At 35.2% G+C, this 27,385-nt stretch overlaps 3 protein-coding genes across 3 annotated transcripts; 1 reads left to right on the top strand and 2 right to left on the bottom strand.

Moving 5' to 3' along the window:
• Positions 1-9,004: 9,004 nt before the first annotated feature.
• On the bottom strand, positions 9,005-12,578 carry HELRODRAFT_185933 (hypothetical protein). Its single transcript, XM_009026494.1, has 8 exons — positions 12,366-12,578; positions 12,074-12,246; positions 11,739-11,857; positions 11,238-11,308; positions 10,894-10,967; positions 10,320-10,575; positions 9,469-9,929; positions 9,005-9,031 (listed from the first exon to the last, which is right to left on the bottom strand). Exons 1-7 carry the CDS (start codon positions 12,476-12,478, stop codon positions 9,722-9,724), a joined length of 1,014 nt encoding a protein of 337 aa, XP_009024742.1. The 5' UTR covers positions 12,479-12,578; the 3' UTR covers positions 9,005-9,031; positions 9,469-9,721.
• A 1,996-nt stretch (positions 12,579-14,574) lies between these two features.
• Positions 14,575-17,826, bottom strand: HELRODRAFT_157586 (hypothetical protein; the record flags this gene model as incomplete). Its single annotated transcript, XM_009026493.1, has 8 exons — positions 14,575-14,745; positions 15,244-15,339; positions 15,743-15,835; positions 16,093-16,149; positions 16,503-16,584; positions 16,832-17,046; positions 17,288-17,443; positions 17,734-17,826. 8 exons carry the CDS (start codon positions 17,824-17,826, stop codon positions 14,575-14,577), a joined length of 963 nt encoding a protein of 320 aa, XP_009024741.1.
• Positions 17,827-18,180: 354 nt separating this feature from the next.
• Positions 18,181-19,133, top strand: HELRODRAFT_185931 (hypothetical protein; the record flags this gene model as incomplete). The annotated part of the gene is made up of 1 exon (XM_009026492.1): positions 18,181-19,133. A coding segment is annotated over exon 1 (846 nt), but the record flags the coding sequence as incomplete, so codon positions are not given.
• Positions 19,134-27,385: the final 8,252 nt, after the last annotated feature.

Raw genomic sequence — 27,385 nt, 5'->3', positions numbered from 1 at the left:
TTGATTGATTATCTGTCATTGAACAGGAGATGACAGAGTTGTTTGATTGGCTGATTGTTTGTTTGATTGATTGATAATTGATTGGTTGATTATTTAATTGGATTGGTTTATTAATTAGTTGATCAGTTTGTTGTTGGTTGTTCGAAGTGTATCTTACCCATTGAATATTAAGCCGTTTGGAGTAAAATTTATTTAAAAATCACCACCGCAAATTAAAATGTTGGAGAGGTTAAACCACATGTGCTCATTTATGACAGAATGATGAAAATTAAAAATGTCGTCGACCTCCCAATTTTTTTTTTCTAGAATGAACGAATTTCGCGTTTTTTTATCGGACTTTTTTGTGTAGATCTTTAAAGAAGAATTGATTTTCTATTTTTGTATGTTTGCTGCTAAAAATTTGTTCGTTTGTATGTGTGTGTGTGTGGTGTGTGTGTATTTGCGTATCGTTATTATTATTATTAATATTATTGTTATTATTATTATTATTGACCTACAAACCCATTTATCCACTGACCTAGTTATTTGGCATTAATGTAATTTTATTTACCTGTGAAAAAAAATTTTAAATTTGAATGAAGAAGAGAAAAAATTTATTCATTCAGGTTCATTTTTTTATTTCTTTGATCTTTCGTTTTTGTTTTGTTAAAAAAAATGTTTGAATTTAAAGTAAAAAATATTCTGTGCGTGGGTATATGTGTGTGTGTGTGTGTGAGTGTATGTTGGTGTGTGTGTATGTTTGTGTGCGGGTGTATGTTTGTATGTGTGTGTCTGTGTTTGTCTGTCTGTCTGTCTCTCTCTCTCTCTCTCTCTCTTTCTCTATCTCTCTCTTTCTCTTTCTCTATCTCTCTCTCCTTTTTTTTGCGTGTGTGCGCGCGCGCGTGTGTGTGTAAATTTGTGTAATTTTTTCAACCACAGTCAGCAGAAAGTGCGGTCTTTGTGATGGAGAAAGAGCAAGAATTGTTCACTGCCAAATATAAAAAGCTAACAGGTTTGTGTTGTTTGTATGTGTTTGTGTGTGTGTGTTTGTATGTGTGTTTGTTTGTGTGTGTTTTTGTGTGTGTTTGTGTGTAATTTTAACGCTGTCCATTGCAAGATTGTTATAAACGCCAGCTATATCGATGATGATGATGAAGATGGTGATGATGTTGACGACGATGATGATGATTAAGAAGAAGAAGATGAAGATGATGTTGATTAAGATGATGAAGATGATGTTGATTAAGATGATGATGATGATGATTAAGAAGATGAAGATGATGCTGATTGAGAAGAAGAAGATGAAGATGATGATGATTAAGAAGATGAAGATGATTGAGAAGAAGAAGATGAAAATGATGTTGATTAAGATGATGATGATTAAGAAGATGATGATGACTGCATTTTTATATAATCCTATTTATCTGTTTGCTGTGTGAGTATTGATTTTTTTTTACTTTCTGCAGCATCCAATCGATGCGTGCTGTATAGTAAGGCAGGGAAAAAAATATCGCTTTGATGATGATAATGATGTCGATTTATGATAATGATAATAATAATATTATTATCATTATCATGATTATTGATGATGGAAATCATTATTTTAACCTTTGAACTTATTAACACGACCGTATAAAACATGACCCAAATAACGTGACCCACATAAATGTTGCCGAAATAGCGTGACCTTTGAACTTTTCTCAAACGTAGAAAACTTAAATGCCGTCGAGCAAAAGTTGACTGCTCTGCAGCAGCAAGGAGAGTCGTCGTCGTCGTCTGCGCTGTTGCTGGCGTTGACGACCGAAAAAAAAACGCTGACAGATGAGAGAGATAAACTCGCTTGCGATAACATGCAGAAACGAAATGTTAGTTGGGGCCAGTTGGTTGGTTGGCTGGTTGGTTAGTTAGTTGGCTGGTTGATTGGTTGGTTGGTTTGTTGGTTGGTTGGTTGGTTGGTTGGCTGGGTGGCTGGCTGGTTGTTGATTACTTGATTAACTAATTTATATGACATGACATGCTTTTTTTAAATAAAAAACCATTTTACTAATCAGTCAATCAATTAATTTTTCCACCATTCAAACGTCACTATTCAATTTTCCAACCACTAGAATCACACAACTTAATTTTGCCACCCAATCAACACCCACCGCACAATAACCACCACTTAATATCCCAACCAATCAAAGCACGCCACTTAACTGCCCAACCAATCAAATCACACCCCGACCTCAAAATTTCGCACAGCAACTGGGTGAGATGCACATTACCCTGGCCACCAGCTTAGCTTACATCCTCCAGGCCATGTGGAACGAGGTTAAGAAGTACAATCTAGAAGCTAAGCTGGAATCAGTTGGCTTAGCTCAGATCAAAATGGGAACGTTAAATATAATGGATAAGTTGTACGTTCGTGTTTTTCGGTGTGGGTTTCGGTGTGTGTCTGTCTGTGTATGTGTGTGTGTGTGTGTGTGTTTATTTCAATTTTATACTTCTACTACTACTACTACTAATAATAATAATAATAATAATATACCATGCACATTCCCGACCAATCAGGTTCGAGCAAGGTGGTCATCATTTGTATCGTATGATTCAACAGGTCGATGCTGCCATCTCGTTATTTAAGAAGGTCTCCTATTGGCTGGCTGATGAAATTACTTTTGAAAATTCATTCATTCATTCATTTATTCATTCCTTCATTCATTCATTTACTCATTCCTTCATTCATTCATAACGTCCTACCTCGGGAAACTGGGTCTCTGGACGCTAAACGAAGATTGAATGAATCCTTCATTCGTTCATTCATTCATTCATTCATTCATCCATTCATTCATTCATTCATTCATTTATTCATTCACGGAAAATAATTTTTAAGGTAAACTATACGGAAGATAAGATGAAGAAGCAGCTGGAGATGGTCTTGAAGGAGTTGATGTTTGACTATCTGCCCATGTTTCTGCAAAAGTTTGTCGTTGTTGCCGCTACTACTACTGCTGCTGCTGCTGTTGTTGTAGTTGTTGCACACCACGCGCACACACACGCGCACAAACAAATACATGCACACATTAACGACATCGTTGTGAACGTTTCAGAGCGTTCATATTCGAGCAAATGTCATGGAAGGAGAGGGTGCTGAGAATAAACAACGGCCGGTCCAACACCTTCAACATATGCGCCAGGTTTAATTTATGCTAATTTATGCAAGTTTTTATGTTAATTTATGTAGATGTATATTATTTTATGCATATATTGATTGAATAAAAGTGATTTGATTTGATATATATGTTGATGCACATGCATAGCATATATGATTCGATGTTAAATCTATTGATTTGTCTTAACTTTTGTTAGTTAATTTAAGTTGTTTAATTCATGCTAATTTATGTTAATTTTTGCAGAGTTTTAGGCGGAAAAGCTCTGGGCTTGAATTTTACGAAGCCAAAGGTGAAGATATCATTATTCCATGAGTCTGAAATAGCCAATGAAGAGGTATACACACCTGGGATATGTGATATCAACAATGGAGATGAGAAGGTCATGATGATGATGATGATGATGATGATGATGATGATGATGATGATGATGATGATAATGATGATTTTTGTGGTGATGTTGTTGATGATGATGATGACTGTTGTGGTGGTGATGATGATTGTTGTGGTGATAAAATTATAACAACGATGTCGATCCTTTTAATATGTATGTATGTGTGTGTGTGTGCGCGTGTATGTGTGCGTGTGTGCGCGTCTGATGATGATAATGATGACGATGATGAAAGTGAATGAATGAATGAATGTGACGCTGCTCCTTTTTTGTTCTTGTAAATCGATAATAATCTGTCGGCATTGTTTGCATTTGAGGATATGCCATCCATTGTGGGTGGCCACTCACCTCTCTAGGTCCGCTGCTATTTATAGGTTCCATTTAAATTTATGAATAAATTATAATAGGGGCTCATAAAAATAATAAGGTAGACAACCTAACCTACCCGATCGTACGTCACGCACGCACACACACGCGCACACACACCGCACGCACACACACACACACACACAAACTTATACACCCCACACACACACACACACACACACAAACTTATACACCCCACACGCCACACACACACACACACGCACGCACACGCCACACAAACACACCTCACAGACATTCATCTTCCACCATTCGACGAATGCCTGTGTCGTTCAGTTCTTGAGTTTGCAGCTGAAGGACTTTAAGAGGCTTGATCGGCTGAAGCTGAGCGAGGACGTCTGCGAGCACAAATACGCCTTCGTCCTCTACACCATTGTCAATGTCTGCAACAAGCTCTACAACGTTAAGGTCACTCACCCGTTGTTCTTGCGATTGTAAGAGACGTGACGCTGATGGTGATGGTGGTGATTGTGGTGATGATTTTGATGGTGGTGGTGATGGTGGTGGTGATGATGACGATTGGGATTGTGGTGGTTTTTGTGTATTAACGATTTTTATCATCATACATTTTATTACTGTCGGATTTTTTGTTTCAGTCATCGTCATTAAAATCATTATCATCATCATCATAATACTAATCATCATCAGATAGTGTCCTTGCCCTTCATAATGATTAACCAATCAGCTCAGGAGGTACAAGCCAGGGGCTGTTTGCTTTGGGACGCTGCCTTTTCTGATGAGGTGCTGAAGATATAGATGATTTTGATTATTTTCATTCATTCATTCATTCATTCATTCATTCATTCGGTTATATATTCTTTCATACATTCTTTTATCTTTTTTTCCTTCCTTCATTTATTCATTCATTCATTCATTCGTTCATTTATTTATTTATTCATTCATTCATTCAATCATTCATTCGTTCGTTCATCCCAGCAAAGGGCAGGCTACAAATATCGCGAAATAGTTCTTTGGTCCGAGCTGTCTCAAGTTCTCAGCTCGATGTTTCTAATGGCCACCGATAAACAGCTGACCAATGAACATTTGCTGTATTTAGCTCAGCTGATATTCAGTTAGCTATTTGCTTAGCTATTTTGTATGTATTAAATGAATGAGCCGATGGTGTGAATGACTTTTTTGTATGTTTATTCATTTTGTGATTGGTCGGTTCATTTTATCCGCTTAATCTTTCTTTTTTTTATCGCTCATTCATTCATTCATTCATTTATTCATTCATCCATTCATTTATTCATTCATTCATTCATTCATTCATTCATTCATTCATTCATTCATTCATTTATTCATTCATTCGTTCATTCGTTTCTTCCTTTCTGCAGAAGATGACACGACGACAGACGATTTTTCATTAAAAGAGATATCAGAGAAGCAGTTTTTGAAAGTTATTATTATCATTATTATTGTTATTATTATTATTATTATCATAATTATTATTATTATTATTATCATTATCATTATTATTATTATTTGACGATGAAGATGTTTATATCAATAACAATAATAGTACTAATAAATTATAAATAATAATAATACATTCAGGACAAACTGCATCAAAGAAGCTTCACCTTCTGGAAATGGTTCATCGCCTGCTACAACCTCGTCCTCAACTACTTGAAAGAAGAGTGGCAGAACGGGTTATGACAATGATGGTGATGGTGGTGGTGTTTCCGGTCATGATGGTGATCGTGTTTCCGGTCATGATGATGGTTGTGGTGATCGCGGCGATGATGATGATAATGATGCCTGCCAATCAATCTTTCTTCGCTTATTTTTCATTCATTCTATCCGGTCGGTTAGTCATCCAGTTAATCATTCATCCAATCAATCAACTAACAACTCAATCAACCGACCAATCAAACAAACCCACACACCGACCAATCAGCTGGATCTACGGATTTATATCGAAGGAGGAAGTGAAAATGAAACTGCTAGAAGACCAAATTCCCTGTGGGACCTTCCTGCTAAGGTTCAGCGAGACGAGTATTGACATTATGGGGAGGTCAGACGTTTGTGGGCAGCTGACCATGGCAGTGGTCGAGATAGACCCTTTGCTAAGTTGGTTACGATGATGATGATGATGATGATGACGCTGGGGGCGGTGTTAGCAAGGATGACGGTGAAGATGGCGATGACGATGATAAAAATGGGAACGATTAAAAGGAAAGCACACTCAACCATTCACACACACACACACACGCACACACGCACACACACACATACGTACATACATACACATACGTACACTAATACATACACGCAGACATATACAACACACACACACCACACACACACACCACACACACACACATACGTGCACAAACACGCCGAAACACTCCAACACACCACACCACACACTTTCGTTCCATCCAATCTTCCACTTCAGAATGCAAGAAACTCTTCCATGTCCGCCAGTACCTAACCACACCGGATTTCCTACGCTACTCCAAGTCCCTGCCCTCCACCACTACATCCACTTCTCATAAGAATAGTTTAGTGTACATTTTGAAGGCCTTCCGGGTGGCAGACGACAAGAATCCAGATATCAAGAGGCCCCTTTTGAGACACTTGTGGCCCTATATGAATCAGACGTTTGATCAGCTGTTCGGGAATTATAACGTTCCTAGGGGTGTGTTTGTGTGTGTGTGTGCGTGTGTATGTGTGTGTGTGTTGGTGTGTGTGTGTAAGTAGGCGTGTCTGATGTGGTGTGTGGTGTGGTGTGTATGTTTGGAGTTTGCCAGTGTGTGGTGGGTTTTTCATGGTCTTGTTATATACGAAGACGACGATGATGATGATTATTATTATTATTATTATTATCATCATCATCATCACGACGAACACGACACAGCCAGTGAAGATGGCTATGAGAAGACTGAGTTCGTCATTGAAATCATCCTCTCATCATCGTTAGCCATTTCATAGTCACTATTTTTATGTCATTTATTGTTATTATTATTATTATTATTATTGTTATTATTATTATTGTTATAGATTAATGGGATTTTATAATTTTTTCATTATTGATATTTAATATTTGTAGGTAGAAAATAAAGGGATACTCTCATTATTGTTGTTGTTACTATCGCTTTCACTGACTATTATTTGTTATTTAATTTTCTACCGACATCAAACTCGCCACCACCGTCGCCACCACCACCATCACCACCGACGTCAGGGAGCCCTCAGGTTCTTCCTCGTCACCTGGAACGGCAGGGGGGGCTGCTGTGGTCAGCATGGACTCGTCGGAAATGGAGATGGCCTCGCCGATGACAACCTGCAAGGCCGGCAACGAACAGGATGACTCAACTGGGGGCTGTTCGAAGAGGGTACCAAGGCCGGTTGCTACTATTGTGCCACAGGTTGGCTGGCTGATTGGTCGGTTGATTGGTTGGCTGGCTGGTTGGTTGGTTGGCTGATTGGTTGGTTGGTTGGTTGGTCGGTTGATTGGCTGGTTGGTTGTTTGTTGAAGGATTGATTGATTGATCAACCGATCGATCGATCGTTTGGTTGACTAATAATCATCACCATAACTACCGCCACCTCCCAAAAAAAAACAGCCCACGAGTTTCTCCCAGTACCCGGCTTACTCCTCCTCAACTGACTCCTCCCCCTCCGAGCCAGACCCTGGCCCCGTAACCATGGAAACGAACCCCGTGGCCGTGGCACCCTTCAGTCCATTGTACTCGCTGCAAGAGCAGCGTCACCTTCGACAGCAGCTGCAGCAAATACAGCAGCAGCAGCAGCAGACGTTAGAAAATTTGGGCGCTATTTCTTTAATGGATACCAACGTTGAAAGCCAGCTGCCTGATGGTAATTCCAACTAATACCAGTGTGTGTGCGTGTGTATGTGCGTGTGTGTGTGCGTGTGTGTGTGTGTGTACCTAGCATATTTATAATTATGTATGTATATCGTGAAGAAAGTGATGAGAGTGCGTTTGAAGAGAGGTGCTGTATGAATCCTGTCATACGATACGATACGATACGATACTACTATACGATACGATTATGTAATCGTTATTGTTATTACTGTTATTATTACTATTATTATCGTCGTTGTTGTTGTTATTATTATTGTTGTTAGTAGTAGCAGTGGTAGTATTATTGTTGTTGTTAGATTTCGCTATTTTCAAACTCGGCCAGGTCGAAATAATTGATACCATAATTTTGACGGTATTATTATTATTATTGTAGTTGTTGTTATTATTGTTGTCGTCATTACATTCGTTAACGTGTCTGTGATATATTGGAAGGTTTTATTTACCTGTAACTTGTTTTCATTATCACTTCAGTCGTTGTAATTATTAAAATTATTATTTCTCTCTCTCTCTTCATCTCTCTCTCTCTCTCTCTATCTATCTTTATCTATCTCTGTCTATCTTTCTCTTTATATCTCTCTCTCTCTTTTTCTCTTTAATTCATACTCCTCTTCTTGCCAAAATGTGTTTGTGTGTTCAAGCGCTGACTGGAAGAAAAGAAATATGATAAAGGTAAACGATGTCAATGCTTTACTATATATATATATTTATATTATGTCACCTTATATATATATATATATATATATACATATATATATATATATATATATATGCCGTTTCGTTTCGTGATTCTGTTTGGTATCGTTATTATTTTCAGTTAACATATTCTGAAATATTGTTTCAGCGGTTGGCATTCAGTTATCGCCTGTCTCGCATATATACTTACTTATTAATAATTGCCCTAATTTAAATTACCATTTAATTGACTAGTGAATTATAATATCATTAACATAAATTATGGTAAATTTTGTATTTACTTTTATGAGTGACATTTTTTTTATCTGTATTTGTGTCCTTTTATCGTGTTATGAGTTAATCTGCGTGTAAATACACATACATCACACACACATATATATATATGTGTGTGTGTGTTAGTGTGTGTGATTGTGTGTTTGCATCTCGCATCCCTCCTCTTTATATATATACATGCATATATTGTATAAAATTTTTTGCATGGTAGTTTTCGATACAAAGTTTATCAATCTACCTTTTTTAATTAAATTTTTTTTTTCTCTCTGAAATGTTTGGTTTTGAAAAAAAAACACTGAATTCCCAAAAAAAATTTTTTTTTCTTTATATGGTATGGTATGGAGAATTTATATAGCGCCCCTCTATGTAAAACTCAGAGGCGCTGTTCGAGAAGCTGCCGGTCAAAAAAGTGATGTTTAAGTCGTTTTCAGAACATGTCTCTTTCATCCATACTATCAACGACATCATCGGGCAGTTTATTCCAAACCTCCGCTGCAGCCACGGAGAAACGACGCCGTCCATAATTTTCTGTCCTGAACCTAGGAACAACGAGTTTCTTTTTGGCAGAAAATCTGAGTTTTCGTCCCCCGGCAGCCGTAGGAACAGGCACGATCAGCTGTTGAAGATATCGAGGACCAAGCCCCATCAAACTGTCTCTTGTAAACATTGCTATTCTGAATTCGATTCTATAACAAACTGGCAACCAGTGAAGCTCATTTCGCATATATGATGAAACAGATTCATATTTTGTTACACCAGCAATTAGAGAACACACACGGGCGTCTCAATTTTCTAGCTCAAATTTTTTAAATTTTTATTCAATGTTAAAACAATTTGAAGCATTTAAATATAATTAATCTTGTCAATCACTTAGTCAATCAATCATTCAATCAATCAGTCAATCAATCAAAAAAAACAATCAATCAGCCAATCAAACAATCAATCAATTAGTCGAGTCATCCAATTAAACTGATTAACAGTCAGTTAGATTGACTCCAAACATATCACTAAAACGTGCTTCAAAACCGCATGCAAGCGTAAAGACCGGGGCCATTAGGTAGTGTAAAGTATTTTTGTTTTGCGACCTCAGGGCCCTTAACTTTATAAACGAGAGGGGGTCTAATTGCTCTGATTTTCCGGCCATGTTTTCCAGTTTTTCGATGCCAGAGTCCACTGCGGGGTCTAATTCCTAGCAAGCGCTTTGCTCCAGCTTTTCCTAAATGTTTTCTGTAACGTGGTGAGGTGTGAGGTAGATGGGAGATTGATCTTTGTGTGTGTGGGCGTGTGTGTGTGTGTGTGTGCTGTATTCTATTAAAATGAGTGGTTTTCTAGGTGGTAGTGGTGATTAATAGATTTATGAGAAATAAATTACATTCAACCCATCCAATGCATACCAGGTGTATGAAAAGTAGCAGGAAATGCTTATGAAAGCACAAATACAAAACATACACACATATAGACGATCAAACATATAGACACACACAAACATATGCACACACACATACACAGACCATTACGTGCACATAAACACATAACAAAAGAAAACATTAACAACATTCACCATTAAAAAACCCACAAAACGAACAACGCAACGACAGCAGCCACAACTGCACGCACTTGTTATGCAGAACGTTGGACACCCTGCCGACGGTGGCCACACAGCGACTCGAGACGACGATCTCCCGTTTCGAAGGCATCTTCAGGACGCAAACATCTTCGCCCTCCTTATCGACCTGCTTTCGAACGAGGGTGGCGGACGTCCCGGCCGAAGTGGCGACCTTGCCCCCGTCTCCAGGGAATCTTTCGATGCAGCTGACCACGGTTCCTATTGGCAGAGAGCCGACCGGGTGGGCGTCGCCCTCTGTTGGCCTGACTGGAATCATTTTTTAAATTAATATCTAATTATAATTTTGTTGATCAATTAATTAGCTATTAATCAACTAATTAATTAACTAGAAAGAACAAAAGTCGTTCCCCCTAATTACACCAATTACCAATTTACATTACTTTTTGTGTCTTTGAGGAAATAAATAAATTATATTAACAAATACCACAAACACACACTATGTAGCAATCAACGCATGGCACAAATGTTCCAGAAAAGATAGATAGGGATCTCTAACTCTTAACTTATTTATTATTTTGTTATTATTATTGTTGTTAATGTTATTATTATTTTGATTACACTAACTTGGGGTTTTGGAGACGATGTTGTAAGATCTGACGAGATTTCCGACTTTCATGTTTTCAGTTGCAACTATGTATCTTTTGAGGGAAGATACAAAGTAATTGATTGATTAATTGATTGATTGATTGACGGATTAATTGATTGATTGATTGATTGACGGATATATAGATAGTATCAAATGAATGATAGGATAGGCTTGTTGCTGTGTTAATAGATTCAAAGCACCAGTTAATTTCATGACACATACATCATTTCATTTTCAAACAAGAAAAAAATCAACTCTAAAAAAATCAAAAAGTGAAATGAAACAATTGAAATAAATTAAATTATGAATGAATCGTCCCAACCTTTTTTTCTCGCCAGAGGCCACTAACGCCACATGGGCAGTCCTATTCTGATCTGGCCTAATCTCTAAAATCTAACAAACAGTAAGCAGGCAATATAGTAGGCATATATGAATAAATGGAAATAAATATTTCTGTATATATTGTTATGTATAAATAAGCTGCTGTTTCTCTCTCTCTCTCTCTCTCTCTCTCTCTCTCTCTCTCTCTCTCTCTCTCTCTCTCTCTCTCTCTACATATGTGTAATTTTATAAATAGATGTGTATGTGTGTGTGTGTGTGTGTGTGTGTGTGTATTTTCCATGTAGGTAGCTAGATATACATTTGTATACATACATATTATATAGATAAATAAATATGTGCATGTGTGTATCTGTGTTGTACATTTTTGTGTATTAATGTATAGAGATTAGGTGCATGTATACATGTAAGTAGAAAGGCGTGTGTGTGTGTGTGTGTGTGTGTGTGTGTGTGTGTGTGTGTGTGTGTGTGTGTGTGTGTGTACCTTTTCAACAATAAGACCATCTTTCTGTGGTGTGAGATACTTATCATTGAACCTCAAGTTGTCAATCATGTAGAAAACCTTTTTCAGGCCCCCGCCTCTTTTATGGTTCCAGATTCTGCCTAATTTTTTGTAGTTAGGTAGGTGTAGGAAGTAAATTTAGTGTTTTTTGTGTGCAATCTTTAAATAAAATGAAATAATAATAATGAAAATCTTTTAACACTAACAAAAATAAAGAAAAAACATTTCAAATAAAAAACACTAAATGGTAATACTTGTTCATTGAATAAATTTAAAAAATTTAATTTTTTAAATGAAAAAGTTAAAAAAAGACTTACCATTGGGTCCCCGGCCACCTGTTCTTGGGCAAGGTAATGGTTCAATGGTATATTCATGATCTTTGTATGACTTCCTCTCAACCCATCTGTTATTTTTGTTGCTGGGGAAAGGATATGGCGGGTGGGCCCGACTGTCTAATTTACGTTCCAGGATCTGACTTGTAGTTAGGAATCTGTGTCAGGTTGTTAAATTAGGCCACTTAAGATTTAAATATAAATGCTACCTAATTAATAAATGACAGATTTTGTTTGTATAGTAGTGAGCTCAATATTTTAATTTATTTTTTTTTACCTTGATTGAACTTGTACAACTTGTTGTAAGGCGGGCGACCGAGATGAAACTATTTGGCTTTGAATGAACAATTTTGCAAAGGCAGAAGGAACCAATCGCAACGAAGTAATCATATTTAAAAATCAATTTTTTTTAATTTATTTTGCAAATTAATATCTTGTCTGGTTTAAAATTCCGTTTTTATTCAAGACATTTAGCGATATTATGTAATATTTACCATAGAATAGATACAAACCATTAAACGTACATTTGTGTAGTTCTATGCAACTTAGTAAGATCAATTTCTCCTTATCTATTAAAAGGGGACAAACGTATTATTCCAACAAAATAATTATTTATTTATTTGATTTAAAAGTTTAAATCATCTCATTTTTCCATATCAAGTTTATATAAATCTATTCTTCTAAGTTCAAAAAAGAATAAACTTTCAATCAATCAATCAATCATTTATCTAACCACTCAATTATTAACCAATGAAACTTAAATTACGTAATCTGAAATTATTTTTGTCAATTTATTAAAAATATTGCAATTTCGCAATAAATATACAAATGTATTTATATATAGTAACATATTGACAAATGTATAATATACATTGTACACGTACATATATATATATAACTTGGGTACATACAACTACAACATAACTTTTTCATGAATATTAAATAAATAAATACCTCCTACAAGTTCCTCATCGTCTTTTGCCTTTTCTTGATGATCCTACTCTTCTCCTTCTTGTTACTTCGTTAGTCTTATCTAGGATTGATTATTGTAACTCGCTCTACTATGGTCTTCCTGACTCTATACTCTATCCTTTAAGTAAAGCTTTTAACTCTGCTGCTCGTCTAGTTGCTCGTGCCCCTTTCTTTTCTCATATATCTCCATATCTTGTTCTCTTGCACTGGCTACCTATAATTTTTAAAATTTGCACGTTCATGTATAAGTCTCAATCTAAATTATTTCCTAAGTACTTATCAGATATATTAATTGAACCTAAACGCCCCGGTTTACGATCGTCTTCTTCTTCTCGCTTTTTCTTAACTTGTGTTAAACACTCTTTTGCCAAATCTGCTTTTGCTTTTTCTGGTCCTTTTCTCTGGAACTCTCTACCTACTTCTCTAACTATTTCTCCATCACTTGCGAAGTTCAGAGCGGATCTCAAGACCCATCTGTTTTCAAAATTCATTGAGGAGCGCTGTTGAACATCGCGGAAATAGCGCTTTATAAGCTAATTGATTGATTGATTGTCGTCCAGTTCGGATGCGGTTTAAAAAATCTTCTCCGCTTGGGGCTCTAGTTCATAACAAAGTACGCCCATCTATTCATATATATATGTCTTCATTATAATATAGATCTTTGAAAAACTATTTATAAATGTGACATAATTATTCTCTCCCTCACTTTTCCTATATACATATAATATATATATATATACACATATAGGGTATGTATGAATATATATACATAATACATATAAGTGTATCTTCAGTCATGCATGTCACACGACATTGAAACACATTCATTCTTCAACTGCAAAAAAACACACAGCATAACAACGGCAAACTAATCAGAATACATACACACACGAATACATCTCAAATACAAATTCCTACATACATACGCACACAAATGAACCATCAACATTGCACTCTGAAAACCTATCTATGCTGCCTATGAACAAATACGAATAGACAATTAAAAAGACATACTAACAGAACAAATAACACATACATACACATATCGTAACTATATCTATTCTAATCTAATCAAATTCAGACCTAACTAACTTTATCTAATCTTTTATTTGGATCTAGGTGTTAGTAATAACTAGTAACAAACAAGCAAGCAAGCAAGCAAGAAAGCTTCAACTTATGTTATGTTAACTCAACGACTATCAAATAGACGAATAAACATCAAACACAAATACATACACGCAATGTATGTTATACGATACTGAACCGACTGAAGCATAGTCAGATTTACCACAGAAATATTGAAGAAATAATCGATTAAAAGCTGATATTATAATTAGTAATGACAAAACTAAAAAAAAATAATCAGAAACAAATACTGACACTTAAAGAAACAAATTACACCGATAAGTTGCTGACAAAAAGCAACAAAAAAACCGGCAACAATACCGGAAAAAATACTGATGATTATATCGGAAAAATTACCGACAAAACCGACTCAAATAAACTTTATTCATTCAATCGTCGATGGAGAGGAGGATCTTTCCTTGAGAGCCAGCCTGGTGTTTGATGACCTCCTCGTGAGCCAGATTGGCCTCGTGCAGTTTGTAAACTTTCCCGATGACCGGCCTCACCCAGCCATCTCGCTGGCCCCTGTCGAAAAAGTCCCCCATCTCTTTCCAGGTCTCCTGCGTAAGGGGTCAAAAGTCAAATAAGGTAGGGTCAATTTCTAAAAGTCAAATTAGATGAAATTTTAATTTAAGTTTCAAAAGGATTAAAAGTTTTGAATTTAGATATCACAAACTGGTGACTTTAACAGAGATGGTAGTACCATTACAAAAAGATCTATGATACGCTGAAAAATGATAGTATCATTATAAAAAGATCTATGATACGCTGAAAATGAAAGTATCATTATAAAAAGATCTATGATACGCTGAAAATGATAGTATCTAGCATTACAAAGAGATCTATGATACACTGATAAAGATACAGTATCATTTTTTTAATGACTATAAAACTAAGGTATATCTAAAATACATAACGACAATATGAAAAAACCCGAATGTCAGTGAAAATGAACGATTGATATATATGAACAAACAAGTGAATGAATGAATGAAACTGAAATGAATGAACGAATGAATGAAAAAGAAATGAATAAAATAGACGAAAAAAAACTATACATGCGTGCATCTGAATAATGAAACGGCTGTCACTAATGATTCCTTCATCATTATTGATCTTGGTAGAATTTCTGCTCTATCTCTACTGCCAACTATCTGATGATGATGGTGATAATAATAATAATAAATCAATCCACAAGTCAATCCACAAGTCAATCCACAAGTCAATCCACAAGTCAATCCACAAGTCAATCCACAAGTCAATCCACAAGTCAATCCACAAGTCAATCCACAAGTCAATCCACAAGTCAATCCACAAGTCAATCCACAAGTCAATCCACAAGTCAATCCACAAGTCAATCCACAAGTCAATCCACAAGTCAATCCACAAGTCAATCAATCAATCAATCAATCAATCAATCAATCAATCAATCAATCAATCAATCAATCAATCAATCAATCAATCAATCAATCAATCAGTCAATCAGTCACTATCTATCTATCCAATAATAATTATAATAATGAAGAATCTCTGGCCCCAAACGTTCAAAGTTCAAACCACAATAACTCCCTCCTCTGCAATGAGATCAAGATCTTTTTGTAAGTTCACGTTGGCAAGCATTTCGATAATGACATCTATGGGTTGTCCTTTCTGTGTAGATACAAATAATAATTTTAATTATAATAAATAATAATAACGAAAACGTTTATGTTTACCCAATATTTTTTTTATAAGTCTTAATAATGAATGAATGAATTAATTAATGAATTAATGGATAAGCGGATGGATTGATGAATTACGATTAACAATTACAAGAATAACAGTAGTAATATAACAACAACAAAAACAACCACAAAAACAACAACAACAACAAATCATTTCTGCAGGACAAATAAGTACATAGATACTTTCAACAGTTCCATGTAGCCATCCTCTCTATGGTTGAGTACCTCACTGGCCCCATTCTCTTTCACCAGATTCAAACCTAGAATAGTTATCACAATAAAAATAACAACAATAATAATAATAATTATTATAATAATTATAATAATAACCACGAAAACAACGATATAATAATGATAAGAGTTGGATGTAGAGGCACGAAGATACTCATGGCAAACGAAAATAAGTGATGGCCGATAATTATTATTTCAATTATTTCCACTTTCACAATAAAAAAAAGGGACAATCATTTTAGAAATCATCGCAACATTGTGGAACCCCAATTTTTTTTGGGAGGCCTTAAGGTAGTAGCCCTGCTTATCCTCCCTTAAATACGACCTTGACATTAATAAAAATAGTAATAAATCCCCCCCACCCATCTAGCCTTCTTTAGTGCCAGCTGTGCCAAAGACTTTGAGGCCGAGGTGCTTGGCAATCTGGCAGCAGGCCAAGCCGACCTTGTAGGGAAAGAAAGATTGAAAAAAATTTAATTAAAACCAAAATAAATGAATAATTATTTTAAATAAACAATTATTTTGTTTAGATTTTTTAAACACTAGCCAAATTTTAAACTAAATATATGAATATACTTTATGCTCTTAAACTATAAAAAAGTTTAAAAATTTCATTTCATGTGTTGTTTCTTTTTTACAATTCCTGAAATAAGCAGCCAACAATTTCAAAAAAACAACATAGACAACAGACCCCTCCACTGGCTCCGTGAATAAGAACCGTTTGGCCTTTTCGAGCTTTTCCTTTAGTAATGAGAGCACGGTAGGCAGTGAAGTATGGAAACCGATGGCGGCTCCTTGCTCGAATGAAAGATTATCGTGCAGACGATAAGCACGATCTTCAGAAACTGTACAGTACTCTGCATATGACCCTGTTTGGAAGTCGCAGAAGTAAACTCTATCCCCTGGCTGTTGTGCATTTGTGTGTGTGTGTAGGTGGGTGTGAATGTGTGTATGTGTATGTGTTAAAGTATATTTAAATGTTTGCTAATATATTCTATACTGCATGTGTTTATGTGATTTTTTAATCAATGTCTGTATGCTTTTTGTTCATTAATTAAATTAACAAAGTGGTATTATTGAATGAACAAACTAGGAAGTAAATTTAATAACTTCTAGAAAAACAAAATTTAAACATCAAATATAGGACCTTGAACTTTGTAACTTTGGGGCCACAGAGATGTACTAATCCTGCTCCATCTGATCCGGGAGTATAAGGAGGCTTGGGAGATGAAGGCTGGTAATTTCCAGCTCTTTTGTATGTATCCACTGGATTCACTCCAGCATGACTGACTTTTATGAAAATCTTTAATAATTATAATTAGGAACAACAACTAAAATAAAAATTGAGTATAGTTTTAAGTAAACTTAATAGCTTTTAATTTTTATTTTTTATAGCATAATTTATGAAATTCCAATTCAGTCAGTCAACAACATCAAATCAAATATTAGAATAAAATACAAACTAATTTTATCAATGTTTACTTTTTTCATCAAAATTTATTTTATACTTTATTAAATAAAACTTTTTTTTATAAAAAATACAAAAAAAAAGACAAATGGAAATTTTATCTGTAAAAAAAAGACAGCAGGTACCTGATGATCACCCAAAACTTTTAGCATTTCATGATTACCAAAATATTTTAAGACATCTGGACCCCCAAACGCAGATACGACGATAGCTTTCATTCTTTTCATCACATCAAAATCTGCAATTTCTGATCTACTGCGACTCACTAATTAGAATCACTAACTTTACATACTAACAAACTAGTAACTTTTGTACCTTGAATTTAAAAGTAAAAACTAACCTTCAACTTTTTTAGTGATGGTGAATAAAATGACCGACTCAACTACAGGACTGTGTGTGTATGCAATTTAATTAGGCAATTGTTTATTCTTAGTGTTAAATTGTTTTTAAATATTTGCAAAATTTCAATTTTCTAAATATATTGCTAAATTTAAAAATTAAAAACGGAATTCACTTTTAGCTTTTTAAATGTACTTTGACAGACATTGAAACGTGGTAACTTAACTGACGAAAGAATTAATTTTCGCTCTGCCTGCTTGGTATTTCGCTCTGTTTAATTTAATTTTATTTATTAGTAAATTTAATTTTTAGATCGTTATTTTTTCAAATAAAGTTCAAAATGGCCGATCTGTCAAATTGCATGAAAGATTGGAAGGACCTGGAGAAGGAGTTTGCATCCTATGAGGAAAGGCACAAGATTTATTGCCAGAAAATCGACGAATTGAAGGGGGTCCAGAAAAAATGTCAGACCGATTTAAATCATCAAAAATACAGAATTAATTTGTTGTATGAGAGTTTAAAACATATGCCAAAAGTGACAGAAGATGACGAAAAATCAATAGAGGAGCTCAAATCAAAAGTATGCAAACGAAAAGAACAATTTCGGGAGTTAGAAGAGGTACTCCCTCGCGAGAACACCCTGTATTTGAAAATAGTGTTAGGCAGTGTTAACATGTCTCTTCTGAGTAAACAGGATAAGTACAAGTACAAGCAGGATTACGAATTATTCAAACTTTATGTCACACTCGTCATATTTGTCTTTGGTCTGATTCTCTGGTTCTTTCTCGATTATCGAGTAACCGATGCAGTTTTTCAATTTCTAAGCGTCTGGTATTACTGCACTCTAACAATTCGAGAACACATTCTGAAAATGAATGGGTCTAGAATCAAAGGGTGGTGGATTACACATCACTTTATATCAACAGCCTGTGCAGGTCTGCTCTTGATTTGGCCAGATGGTTACTCCTACCATTTATTTAGGCCCCAGTTTATAATCTTTTCAATCTACCTTAGCGTCGTACAACTACTTCAGTACTACTACCAAATTGGAGCCCTCTACAGACTGAGAGCCCTAGGAGAACGCAGAAACATGGATATAACAGTTGAAGGTTTTCAATCATGGATGTGGAAGGGGATATCCTTTATATTTCCATTCCTTCTCATTGGATATGCTTTCCAGTTTTACAATGGGGTCACCTTACTCCAACTGTCATTTCATGAGCAATGTTCTGAATGGCAGGTTTTCGTTCTAAGTTTGATCTTTTTCACTCTCTTCACTGGGAATATTTGGACGGCCAGTCTGGTTTTGAGGCAGAAGTTTAGGGAAAAATTAGGAAACTCTGACAGTATGGTGGCCAGGTTGTCAAATAAGTACAAAAATAATGGTAATAATAATAATAATAATAATAGTGGAAGGAGTGGTGACAAAGGCAAAGAAGAATGACCACAAAGAATAATAATTTAATAATCTGAATATACAGTTATTGTTCAATTAAAAATGATCTAATTCGAATAAAATCAATCATTAACTTTGTTATTTATTTGCTTTATTCAATTTATTTTATAGAGAGTTTTATGATTTTGTTGTTGTTGCTTAAATAATGAACATTGAATTCTCTCTCTCACACACACACAAACACACACACATATATATATATATATTTTTCTCATTCATTAGTTTCATATATATACTAACATATAGTCGAGGCTTGAATGATTTTATATATACATACATATGTATGTAATGTATTTGCATACATATATATATATATGTGTGTGTGATTGATATATTTATACATATACAAACTGCTTAATTATGTTATTTTGTTTCTTGAAAAACAATTTCAACATATTGCTGTGGGTTAATGACCTGTCGTATTATAAAATAATAATAGAATCAAGAAAGTAATAATAATTATAAAGAACAATAATAATATTAATAATAAAATTCAGTAATGATAATAATAGCATGAGCAAGCTTTTTAGCTTTTTATATATATATATTTTTTAAAAATTTTATTCGAGTGTTGTAACAAAAAAATCTGAAATATCAAAATTGCGAAATGATATATATAAAGGGAAACATTTATAAAACGTAAAGTAGTATTTTTCAAGTGTTTGTGTGTGTTTCTGTGGGTGAGTGTGTGTGTCTTTTCGTGTGTGTGTGCGTGTGACTAATTAGTTTCAATTTAAATTCTAAATTTATCTTGTCTAAATAAGTGATAATAAAATTGAAACAAACTAATTCGAAATGAAGGGAAGAAAGTTTTTGAAAAACGTAAACCGTTCATTCGTTTTCTGCTAGGTTCATTCAATCAATCGATCATTTAATCGTTCATTTGTTCGTTGGTTCATTCATTCGATCATTCATTCATCTAGTTATTCATTCGTTCATTCATTTGTTTTTTAATTCATGTTCGTGTTTTATTTTTATTCATTCACTCATTTATATAATAATGCATCCTTTTATTGGTACGCTCTCTTATTCATTCGATCATTTATTTATTCATTCATTTATTCATTCATTCAGACAATCATTCATTCAGACAACCATTCATTCATTCAGACAATCAATCATTCATTCAGACAATCAATCATTCATTCATTCATTCATTCAGACAATCATTCATTCAGACAACCATTCATTCATTCAGACAATCAATCATTCATTCAGACAATCATTCATTCATTCATTCAGACAATCATTCATTCATTCATTCATTCATTCAGACAATCATTCATTCATTCAGACAATCAATCATTCATTCATTCATTCATTCATTCATCCATTTAATCAATCATGAACCAATAAAGTTAGAATCAAAAATTCGTGTAGATGGGATAATAATAATAATAATAAGGTGCACTAGGAATAATGATAGCCAGCCGTTACCAACATCAACTACGAATAATAATTATAAATAATAATAATTATAAATAATACAATTAACAATAATAATATTAACGATCATAATTGGAATAATAATAAAAATAAAGTTTGCATTTATTATTAATAATAATAATAATAAATGCAATAGGCAATAGCTGAGATGTAATAACAACAATAATAATTATTATTATATTTATTATTATTATCAATTATTATTTATTATTTTTAATTATTATTAATTATTATTATTAACAAGTATGGATCGATATGTGCGCGAATATAACAATTACATACACGGTGTACATAGATACCGACGCAACTTTAATGAAAAAAACACTTGAAAATTAAGTAGTAAAAAGAATAATAAGAAGAACATTAATAACAACAACAATAATAATAATAAATATTATTATTATTAATTAATATTATTTACAATCATAATAACGGTAATAAATTAAACTATTCATAATTGTAAAGCATAGCTGGTGTGCCTTGCCTCGAGCTGACTGTCCTAGCGACGACGAGTGTACGTCGTTTTTTTAGAAGAAGTCAAAAAAGAAACAACAATAATAATAAAATAATAGAAAATAATAATAATAAAATAACAAAATAATAATAATAATAAATGGAAATTTATCAATAGAAAAGCGACGTTAAGAATTGCGATTCAGTAAGCGGTATGTAGAACTTCTGTACTATCTCATTTATAAAAATGCGCCTTCTTACGTGTGACGGCTGGTACCTGAATGAATGAATGGATGAATGAATGAATGGATGAGTGAATGGATGAGTGAATGAATGAATGAATGAACAAACAAAAGATAAATAAATACGAGAATGAATGATTAAACGAGTTAGCGAATGAAAAAGCTAATCATCCAGCCAACCAGTAAATCAACACTCGATCAATGATAACTTTGGAAAACTACTCGAACAAACACACATGAACACACAAACAAACAAACCAACAAACAGACAAACAAATACTAACACGTCATTATCAAGCGTCTTCCTTTTGAACACGTTAACGCACGTATGCCTAATTAGGTGGCCTAAGGTTAGTCTGCTCACAACCATCCCGTCAACTAAGGGCCCAGCATCACCAATCCTTTGAATCAATCAATCAATCAACCAATCAATCAATCAACCAATCAATCAATCAACCAATCAGTCAACCAATCAATCAGTCAACCAGCTAGTCAGCAATCAATTCACAAACTAGCCAATCAGCCAACAAATTAATCAATCCAACTCAACAACCAACCCACAGATTATTCAATAAATTGATAAACTAATCAACCATCCGACCCAACCAACCAACCGACCTGGCATGCTGTATTTGCATGTGTATTCGGACAAGTCCACTTTTTAGGGGGTGTACAAATATGACGGAAAAATTATTGGGCCCTAACTGTGAGGCCCTAAAACCCTTGTGTTCAGCAGTTTGTTGGTGGTGTGGTAGTTTCGCTAAATCGGCTGAGTGAATGAATGAATGTACGAATGAATGAACGAATGAATGAACGACCGAGTAAACGTAAATGAATAAATAAAGGAGTGAATGAATGAAAATAAATGAATAAATGACTATTTGAACAAATGAAAGACAACTGTTTTTATGCTAACCAATAGGAAAAGAAATGTGGTCCTCGAAGCACTCAAGCCATACTATGACAATCTGAATGAATGAGTGTGTGAATAAAAGAATAAATCATTCATTCATTCATTTTTCATTCAATCATTCACTCACTCATTCCTTTTTTCAACCAATCAACCAATCAATCAACAAACCTGCGTGTCAACCTGACTGCCATGACCGGCTCTACCTGATTTTCTGAGCCTGGTAACATCAGCATCTACTGTTGTTGTTGTTGTTGTTGCAGATGATGACGTTGCTGATGACGTTGTTTTGGCTATTGTTGTTGTTGTTAATGATGTTGTTTTCATAGATGTAGTTGTTGATGCTTTTGATGTGGCGGCTGTTGCGGCTGTAGCTGACGACGACGACGACTGTTGTTGTTGTTGCTGCTGTTGTTGTGGTTGTGACGTCATGCCATCTTTTGGTTTAGTAGCAGGGTGAGCTAAATATTAACGAGAGTAAACATCAAATGCCTAGGCTTAAAGTATTGTAAGAAACATCCTTTAATCATTATTTAATTATCGTTATTATTAATTAGAACGTTAGTAGCAGCAGCAGTAGTAATTAGGCAGTAATAGTAGCAGAAGAAGCGACCACAGAAGCAGTTTCAGTAGTAGCAGCAACAGCAGCAGCAGTAGTAACTACAGCAGTAGTAGTAGTAGTAGTAGTAATGGTAATATTAGCAAAAACATTAAACACATGAACATGAACATTACAAACATAACTGGAAAACAGTATTACCGGTAGTAGTAGTAGTAGTGGTAGCTGCTGCTGCAGCGGTAGTAGTAGCAGCTGCTGTCGCAGCTTCGTTAATAGGAACTATGAATACGATTTCTGTAGAAACGTCAGCCCAGTATAAAACCTCCTTCTTACCATTGTAGCGTCCACCTCCAGAAGTATCTGGTGGTCGAGTGATTAACACGATGATGACGACGATGATGACGAACGCGTGATCATGATGGCATACATACACTCATACATACATACATACATACATACATACATACATACATACATACATACAGACATACATACATACATACATACATACATACATACAAACAAACAAACAAACAAACAAACAAACAAACAAACAAACATACATACATACAAACAAACAAACCTACAAACAAACATACATGCATACAAAAATAAATATATACAAACAAACAAACAAGCAAACATACATTTAAATACAATATGAACAGCGACATCAATATAAAACACAACAGAAACACACAAAAAACACTCACCAACTTTATTACCACACTCGGGACAAACGCCACCGCTGCTACCATCACTACCACCACCACCACTACTACTATCATTACCACAACCAGCACTACTACTATCACAACCGGAAGTGGGTCGAACTTTCCAACTCGTTTTTGGGTCGCCAGTCCAGCCGGAGTGGTTGTGGACTTTGACGGAACGCCCGAGAAGGTGTAGTAGCTCCAGAAAATGTCGGTGGACGTTTGATTTGTGTAGCTGTGTGTGTGCGTGCATGTGTGTATGTGTGTGTGTGATGTGTGTGTGTATGTTTTTCAAGACATTTCAATCAAAAAAACAACAGGAGACTAAACAAACAATAAAACGAACAAACAAACGAACGAACGAACGAATGAACGTACAGAACGACAATCAGAACAAACAAACAAACAGACAGAGACAAACAGACAGACAGACAAACACACAAACCACATTCTCCATGATGTCGCTCATCTTATTCTGCCCCTGTTTGACGTAATAAACATAAACAGTGTCAGCTGTCCTGACAGACAAACCATCCAGCTGCTTAAGCGCTTGCTGTAGTTGTGATTGGCTGCTGCCGTTGTTGTTGCTGCTGCTGTAGCTGCTGCTGTTGCTGCTGTTATCTAACCGAACGAGTGGCGGGAACATCATGTTTGACGTCGGTGATGTCTGCGATGATGATGGCGACGACGATGGTGATGATGATGATGGTAATGGTGATGATGGCGATGATGATGAGCATAGTGATGCTGACAATCAGGATGATGATGATGATGATGATGATGATGATAATGATGAAGAAGAAGATGATGATGATGATGATGATAAAGGCACGTAAACATAGACGGCAAATACACCAAAGACATCAAAATAAAGCCCTCACCCTCAAGTTATCGAGATCTAGGAAACCAAAATGAGAGAGGAAAAGACGGACGGCGTTCGATGTCTTGACGGGACTGGTAAATGAATGAATGAATGAATAAATGAATGAATGGATGAATGAATAATGGATGAGTGAATGGATGGATAATGGATGAATGAATGGATGAATGAATGGATAGATGAATTAGTAGAAAAATTAAATTTTGTTTTTTGTTTGTTTGTCGGTCGGTTGGTTAATTCATTGATTCACTTATTTCTTAACTCATTCCTTCGTTCCTTCATTAATGCAACCATCCAAATGTCCACCCACCCATCCATTCATTCAATCATCATTCATTCATTCATTCATTTATTCATTCATTCACTCACTCACTCATTCATTCATTCATCCATTCATTCAATCATTCACCCACCTAGGTTCTTTGCAGGGTGGAGGTGGCTGATAATTTTTGAAATAGTCATCGTAGCATTCCTGTTCCAGTTTGGCCTGCTGCTCTATTATCACCCGCAGCTTGTCTAACTCGTCTTTGTACTCCAACATTGTTTGTTCTATGCGCGGAATACTAAAATCTCTGATTGGTGGGTAGGTTGGTCGATCGATTGATTGATTAGTTGGTTGATTGATTGATTAGTTGGTTGATTGATTGATTAGTTGGTTGATTGATTGATTAGTTGGTTGGTGGATTTATTTAATGACTGATTGATTGATTAATTAATTAAATGGTTGGTTGGTTGGTTGATTGATTGATTAAGAATCATCATTTTAATGGTTAATTAGGACACTTAATGATTGACTAATTTATTGGTTGGTTGATTGATGGATGGATCAGTGATGATAATAATAATAAAAATAATAATAATAATAACAATAATGATAATAATAATAATAATAGCAAACTGACGCTTGTACGGGCGGTATAGGTTCGGCCGGTTCTGGGAAATAGGTCGGTATGTTCTTGTAATAAGATGATCTCGGTGGGGGTCTATACTTCTGACCGTCAATAACTCTTACCTTAAGTGATTGAATGATTGATTGAATGAATGAATGAATGAATGAATGAATGAATGAATGAATGAATGAGTGAATGAATGAATGAATGAATAAATGAATGAATAAACGAATCAATGAATGAACGAACGAATGTCGGATTTATCGATTGAAAGAATGAGTGAGCTTTCAATTTACTGATTAAGTGATTGATTGATTGATTGATTGACTGGTCAATTGAATGACTTGTCGATAAAAAATAACAACAACAACAATAACAACAACAATAACAACAGCAACTATAATAATAACAACAACAACAACAACAACGATAATAATAATAATCTAACTTCATCTTTTTCACTGGTGCAATCATCAGCAGCAGCAGTAGCAGCATTTCTATCACCACCATCATCGTTATCATCATTCTTCTTCTTCTTATTATTATTATTAATGTTATTATTATTATCATTCTTTTCTAGATTTTCGATATCTTCGACCCGATGGCAGAGTCTCATCCTCCAGACGTTCCTACCAAATGGACTCCGGATGACCGCTATCACTTCCGGTAGCTTCATGACGTCTATCGCAGGGTATTTCAACGAGAATAAGACTACAGCAACGACAACAACAACAACAACATCAACAACAACAACAACAATAATAATAATAATAACAAACCGGAAGATGGGGGTTCGAGCAAGCCAAGGATGATCGCCCCATCAATAACGAAGTATTGAAAGTTCAATTCCTTCTCGCTGGGTGGCGGCGATGATTTTTTGAACTCCTCAATGAAAGATTGCTCGTCCAGTAGCGTGCTTAGAGATGTTGGGCCGCATGACGATGAGTCAAATGAGCCCTGATTGGTTGGTTGGTTGGTTGACAGATTTTGATTGGTTGATTGATTGGTTGGCTGATTTTGATTGGTTGATCGATTAGTTGGCTGATTTTGATTGATTGATTGATTGATTTCGATTGGTTGGTTGGCTGATTTTGATTGGTTGATTTATTGATTGATTGACTGGTTAGTTGATAAAGTGATTGACTAACTCAATGAAACGATCAATTAGTTAAATTGTTGGCTGGTTGGTTGGTTGGTTAATTATTTAAATGTCAAAAGTCTGACCGTTAGTTAATTGATCGTCATCACTATCACAATCATCATCATCATCATCATCATCATCATCATCATCATCATCATCATCAAGGTACAGACCACGTGATCAATGATGATACTGAATAGAACTTCGGCGGCGTCCTTGACCCTGAGAGAGGCGGGCTTCAACTCCTTGTCACCTTTGTACTTCGGAGAATCTGTTGGTTTGGGCTGGGGTAAAGGAAGTTTATTGGTCGGCTGATTGGTTGGTTTGGACGAAGGTAAAAAAATTTGATTGGTTGGCTGATTGGTTAATTGATTGTTTGATTGATTAGCTGAACAAGTGAATAACGATGAAAGAAAGGTCAATAAATGAAACGAGCAAATAAATAAATTGGATGAATGAAAAAGTGAACAAAAGAACCAAACGACCAAACGAATGAAGGAGGATAAATAAGTGAGTGAGTGAATGAATACAAAATCTCCAAAAATACCACCAAACCTGAGAGATGCTACCGGAAATACCCAACTCGACGACTTGCAAGACGGTATTCAAGATGGCGGGGTCCTGGATGAGATAGCTGTGTTCGACCAGCCAGGTAGATAGGCAGTGGAACGCGAAAACTATTGACGAATGCAGATCCTGTATGTAGGTAGATGTGTTTGTTTGTTTGTTTGTATGTTTGTTCGCTCGT

This window comes from Helobdella robusta, assembly GCF_000326865.2.
Source record: "Helobdella robusta unplaced genomic scaffold HELROscaffold_47, whole genome shotgun sequence".
NCBI classification, from domain to species: Eukaryota; Metazoa; Annelida; class Clitellata; order Rhynchobdellida; family Glossiphoniidae; genus Helobdella; species Helobdella robusta.
This window is presented reverse-complemented; position numbering and strand designations above follow the sequence as displayed.